General features: G+C 35.6%; 1 protein-coding gene across 1 annotated transcript in view; it reads right to left on the reverse strand.

Annotated features, from left to right (window-relative positions):
• Window positions 1-1,467: 1,467 nt before the first annotated feature.
• The window catches only part of LOC107661764 (dihydropyrimidinase-related protein 3-like), a 34,387-nt gene continuing 29,153 nt past the window's right edge, over window positions 1,468-6,701 (reverse strand). The window contains exons 12-13 of the mRNA XM_016451532.1: window positions 3,067-3,246; window positions 1,468-1,641 (exon numbers count right to left, since the gene is read on the reverse strand). Of these exons, the coding sequence (XP_016307018.1) occupies window positions 1,468-1,641; window positions 3,067-3,246 (354 nt within the window). The remainder of the gene's footprint in view (window positions 1,642-3,066; window positions 3,247-6,701) is intronic.

Below are 6,701 nucleotides of genomic sequence, written 5' to 3' on the forward strand. Positions count from 1 at the left end.
CAGTCATACTCAGACAGGAAAGCTGTCACTGGTGACAAAAAATATCACACTTTCACAATCCAGGCACTGCAAAGTCTATATGCACTTTATGAAAGCATGATAAATAGACTGCAATACAATTGATTATTGTTGGTAACTGTATCAGTAACAAATTTAATGAATAGCATAAATATTACATTATGAAACATTAAAATAGTCGAAAATATCATGAAAATTATTAGTGCTGTCAAACAATTAATCGCATCCTAAATAAAAGTAGTTTTTGTTTACATAATATATATGTGTGTGTATTTATTATGTATATATAAATACGTACACACACGCATGTATATATTTCAGAAAAATATGTTGTTTATATGATAAATTTATTTAGATATAAAATATAAGAATATAAATGTATTGTATTTTTTAAATATTTACTGTATGTGTGTGTATTTATATATACATAATAAATATACACAGTAAACACATATTATGTAAACAAAAACTTTTATTTTGGATGCGATTAATCGCGATTAATCGTTTGACAGCACTATTATTAATATTAATTAATCTTCTCACAAGACAAACATTCAAAACATAATTCAACAATATCTTTTCTTCAGACATGAGCCAAAATGTTACTTATCTCTTTTTCTTTTTTCCTTTTTTTTGGCCTTTTAAACTTATTTTCACAATAAACTAAAATAGCTATGAAAGCAGAACTTTATAAATAAAGACAACTTTGAAAGAGATTCATGTTTATTGTCTGTTCAAAATATGCATTATATTTTCATTATGTAAAAAACACTTTCAAACTTTGTTTGCGTCAACCCTGTTACTGAACATTCACAATGTTGTGGGCATGTATTTTTCCTGCATATTTCTATAGAGGCCCATTTTTGCCACAAGATAATAAATAAATTAAAAAAAAAAGTAACTGCAGCTTTTTACCACAAAATTATTTTTTCTTTTTCTTAAGAATTACAAGATGTAAACTCACAATTGTAGGATATAAATGTGCAATTCTGAGAAAAAAGTCAGAATTGTGAGATAAAAAAGTTGCAATTACCTTTTTTATGTTTTATTCCGTGGCAGAAAGTAATATAGAAAAAAATAGAATTGTGAGATATAAACTCTGAATTGTGAGCTGTAAACAAGAAAAAAGTTTATATAAGAGTTGTAATGCATTACACTTGTCACTCTAGAAAAAAAAACATTTTATGGATTAACACTGGGTTCTGCATCTGTTGAATTTCATTCATGCATTTGGCTTTTATCCTAAGCAAATTACATTGCATTCAAGATTTTTCGTTTATCAGTTCATGCATTCCCTGGGAATCAAACCCATGATCTTGGCATTGCTACTGTAGCTGCATGGTCTATTATTTGAGCTACAGGAACTACTTCATGCCAGAAGTGCATGACCATAAATCATCCCCATCAATAATTTTGCCAGAAAGAAGTCTGCTGTATGAATATGAGACATCATTTTCCAGGGTTACCTGACAGTGTGAAGCCAGACTGGTAGAGGTTCCTTGCAGGGGCTTTGGTGGGTGAGGTACGGGTGGAGGCAGATGGCGTGCCGCCCCTCGACATGGGTGAGAATTCAGACACGGGGCCGTCATACATGCCTCTGGGGACCGCCTTCAGAATGGCCAGCTTTAGGAGAAACCCAAACACAGTGCTTCAGTTCAATACAGGATTGTGCAGCACACCATTTATAGAGAACGACAGAGTTTGGGTGTTTGCAGTTACATTCCATGGATGCGTTTCTCCTCATGTGGGTTGTTTTTGGGAATTGTGTGCTGAAAATTGTGTTGAAAATTGGTTCCAGATTTGGCTGACAGATTGTTGAGACGGTCAGTCGTGTTGCACTATCATCTCTATTTTGTACAATGTAAGCAAGCTATTTTTGAGATTTGCTGTATTAATACAAACAGTGGACAAAATGCAGGGAGAGGAAAAAACAAACTGTGACTCAACCTAAAATCATCTGAACTGAAAGAGTACAAACATTCAAAGATATATTCAAGATTTTGGGATTTCAAGATTTGAATCCCAAGGCCATCCAAGTTTGTTTCTTCATCAGATTTGGAGAAATGTAGCATTGCATCACTTGCTCACCAATATGCTCACTTAATGATGGATTTGTTTCTTACAAACATGCAGCTTTTGGTTTCTTAAGACATTAATTGATAGACTACTTGTGGATTATTGTGATGTTTTTATCAGCTGTTTAGAATCTCATTCTGACGGCACCCATTCACTGCAGAGCATCCATTGCTGAGACACTGATGCAATGCTACATTTCTCCAAATCTGATGAAGAAACAAACTCATCTTTTGGGTAAACTCTTCCATTAATTCCCACCCATGTCATTCCAAACCCATAAGACCCCAAATGAAGATATTTCTGAATAATAATTTTAATGACATTTTAATGATTGGGATAGAATCACTGATTCACATTCATCAAACAAGCACGTCTGAGCTTCTGTTTACCATGATCTATAGATATATGAGCAAATCAGTGTTTTTATGTGAATAAAAAGCCTAAATTAAATGTTTATCACATAAAGCAATGACCTTTTTTTTTTTTACTTTTTGAAGCTTGAAAATGATATGACTTCCTATGGACGGCCAGAAATCTCTCAGCTTTCATCAAACATATCTTCATTTGTATTTTGACGATGAACCTAAGTCTGATGGGTTTAGTACAGTAAGGGTGAGTGAATGATGACAAAATGTCCATGTTTGCATGTAATATCTCTTTAAGTGTTATGTTTTCATTTTGAACCATGTGAACACTTTTATGCGGCTTCTTTCTAAACCTTCTGCTTCCTTCTGTCTGCTTTTGGCATGATGGTGGAGCCACAGTTTAAACTGTTTACAGGCCAAGAATCCCATGTCTGCATTCACTCTAGTTGAAACCGCAAAAAGAACTAGATTTGACTTTCCTAGAGGAAATTATGATAAACTGCAGAACACTGTGGGGGGGAAAAAGAAAACTGGAATTTCATTGCAGTGCTGCCTTGAATGCACTGTAAAACAAATGAGCTACTGTCACGCATGTGTCCTGCTGTACCTGTTTCCTGGCTTTGACACGTTTGTAAGCGAAGTCCGGATATGGGGAGCAGGGAATAAACCGTCCAGTGCCAGCGGTCGCATGCAGGTTCCCGTCCTCCAGAACAATCTTGCCCTGGCAGACGACCAGCATGGGCGCACCTCTCAGCTCCATGCCCTCGAACACATTATACTCCGCTGCCTAGAACAACACGAGAACATCATGCTGAGAAAGCTCATGTACGTAACACCTGTGTCCCAAAAATGACCACTGCAATGCAATGCTTTTGGACCAACTTTGTATTAACTCTCCTTAACTATTACGTACATTTAAATGAACCATTTGATGCATTGCAATTATTGTTCACATACATATTGTACTTATATTTGAAAATACCATCCTGTGATTACATCTGTAAATCATTTCTGTAGTTACTGTGCATCTATAATTGCACTGTTGACCCTACCTCTACCCCTCAAACCTAACCAGACCACCAAACTGGCCCCTAAACTTACTCGCATTCCACCTCAATAGCAGCAAAAAGTTTTGCAATTCTACATGAACACTGTACCTAACAATTCATTATTTTATTATTAAATATTTAAAGACAAGTGGGACCATACTTTTTTGTGACATGTTACTATAGTACTACCATGTACTACAATGGAACATGGCTGTTTTTTGTCTTTGCTTTTTTGTAATGTGATATTTATATTTTAATCCTTTTTGTGCACATACAGTGCAGTGATGCATTTTTAATAGCCTTCAATTTGCACAATGACTTATTAACATGAATTGCATTTGAAATGCATAAATAAACTGCATTTATTTAAACAAAAGTATAGTAAAAACAGTAAAACAAGTGAAACATTATTACAATTTAAAATAGCTTTTTTCTATGTGAATACGGAGTAAAATGTAATTTATTCCTGTGATCAAAGCTGTATTTTCAGCATCATTACTCCAGTCTTCAGTCACATGATCTTCAGAAATCATTCTAATATGCTGGTTTGCTGCTCAAGAAGCATTTCTGATTATTATCGGTGTTGAAAACAGTTGCGCTGCTTCATATTTTCATGCAAACCGTGATACCTTTTTTTTTTTTTTTAGAATAGAATAGACTCTCTGATGCACAGAAAGTTCGAAAAACATCAAAAACGTCCAACATGACATTGAGCTGCTGCACTTTTCGACATAAATTGACACAAACAGCTGTTTTGAGTTTGAGCTTCTGCAAAGAGGAACGTCGAGATATTCCTCACTAATGAAGATCACATGTAGGACTCCGGCCTCCTTCATTCACTCTCGTTCTCATTCTTCACCTCTTCGCCAAACAGCTGGATAGAGGAATTGCAAAAACATCCGTCTCTATTTCCTCGTCTTTTTCTCACACTCGCAGCCTCCTGTCTTTTGTTAGCACTTTCTCTAAAATGCATCACTTCTGTTTAGTTTACTACTCCCTTATTTTCTGATTTCTTCATCTCTAGTGGATATCGTAATTGTAGTGGTGTCCCACCATGATCCACAGTCTTTCCACAGAAATTTGGCGCTCATCCATCCTTTGTATGTGAGAACAGGAAATGACATGCACACAACATCTGCCAAGAATGCTGGCATGGGCTCATGTAGAAAAACACAAACGCAAGGCTTTCTGGCAGGTGATGAAGTCATGTTTTAGGTGACTTCACAAAGCTCGGGAACCAAGGATACGGAGCCACAGAATAAACAATCAATAAACATCAGCCATGTTATCCACAGTTGAAAGCAATGGCAGCCGGCGCTGTTTGGATGTGTAATGGTCTCTAGAGAAGTGGCCGAAAAGGAAATGAAAATGTCATTTTGGCAGTGCCTGAGTTCTGCTGACTCTTTTCCCCAAAGGTTTTCAAACGATCCACATATTTAGTTAGCCCTTGTAGAATCTGCTCAGGAAATTCCAGTTCCCATCTCACTCGAATCTACAATCTGTAGCTCTTCAATCAGTAGATTAATGCTCTTATGCTGATGTTTGGAAGAGGAGAAAAGAAAGAATGGAGTCTAAGCGTCTGGACACTCATAAACCGCTCACTGCAGGTTCTTCAGAACTTCTATTGGACCGTGACCCAAAGATTGTCATTGTCCAAATTGTGGATTCATTGCAATGGTAACTAGATGAGGAACGTTTGCAAACAAACTTTGATGTTGGCTTGACAAAGCCTTGTTTGAAAGTTTGAAATAACCTTGAAAAGATTGAAGATTTGGTAAAACTTTAGTTTAGGGACCCATTCTCACTATTAACTAGCTGCTTATTAGCATGCATATTACTAGCATATTGGCTGTTAATTCGTACTTATAAACAGGGTGCGAATTACACAGTGATCATCGGGGGGGTCAGAGCACTGGGGGGGGTATTTTTATGTTTTAAATAGGGCTGTTAAGTGCTTATTTAAAAAAAATCTAATTAATTGCTTAATGTACCAATTAATCAAATTAATCTCAAATTAATGAGATTATTAATTAACATGCACATCATGTGCCGATTAAAGATAAAGTTATTATTAAAGATAATAGTTATCATTGTGTTCATTTAGAAAAAAAAAACACTAAATGGACATTACAGGAAAGTAGCTGAAATATAAGTAGCTTTAGATAGAAATATTTTAATTCAACATATAAAAATACAAATAAATAGTGAAATATTCAATTATTTAAAAAAAAACTATACTCTATATACAATTAAAAGCGTCAGTAGGTGGTGGCAAATACCTGTTTTAAGTCAGTGAGTCATTCAATAATTAATTCAATCGATTCGTTCAAACAGCTCATTCATTCAGAAACGAAGCAAGTGACTGCCTTTATGAACGGTTCACTGAATCATTGATTCACTCGATTTGTTTAAAAACGTGGATTCATTAATGAAAAACTGCTGTGTGTTGATCAAAGACGCACAACACTTCGCCTCGGCTTTATTTTCATTCGTGAAATTACTGACAATGTGTCTAAAATGTAATTATTCACACCTTTACCTTATCTTTACTTTTACGTAAAAACTGTTATGTAACCTATTTTTGTATTTCTACCAGCCAATGATGATTCTGAAAGAAAACACGCAGTGTTTGTTATAGTAACACATGCAGCTTTCACGCGCATCTGACAGAACTGCTGTATTGCTGTTAGCGGTTATTTTAGCAAATAGTTTGCTCCGTAAATTCAGTTCAACAGCATTAATTTGAAGAGGGTAAACTTTATCACTCGACTGAATCTACACATGCATTTTAGGTGTTCTTGCTCCATCCAAGCAATAAATGCACATATTTGAATGAGCGCTGTAGCGTATTTTTCAGCCGCTCAGGAAATGTCAATACGACTCATTTCAGGGCTGCCAAAATTATATTTTAAAATCAGCCAGGGCTATAGAAATGCATATTAATATTTACAAGTAAATCTCCATATTATTCGTAGGCTAGCCTTCTTTCTCTGACCCCCGGGTCTGACCCCCCAAAAAATGGACATACGAGGAGGTCAGAAAGTACCGGCATTTGACTTGAGTTCACTTGAGTTTGACTTGAGGTGGAGTATCACAAAGTTACTATATTTTAAATGTACTAAATTGGAACTTCATTATTACATATCTGCAGTGTTGGGGGTAACGCATTACAAGTAACGCGAGTTACGTAATC

The sequence above is a fragment of the Sinocyclocheilus anshuiensis genome, unplaced genomic scaffold, assembly GCF_001515605.1.
Source record: "Sinocyclocheilus anshuiensis isolate Anshui unplaced genomic scaffold, SAMN03320099.WGS_v1.1 scaffold207, whole genome shotgun sequence".
NCBI classification, from domain to species: Eukaryota; Metazoa; Chordata; class Actinopteri; order Cypriniformes; family Cyprinidae; genus Sinocyclocheilus; species Sinocyclocheilus anshuiensis.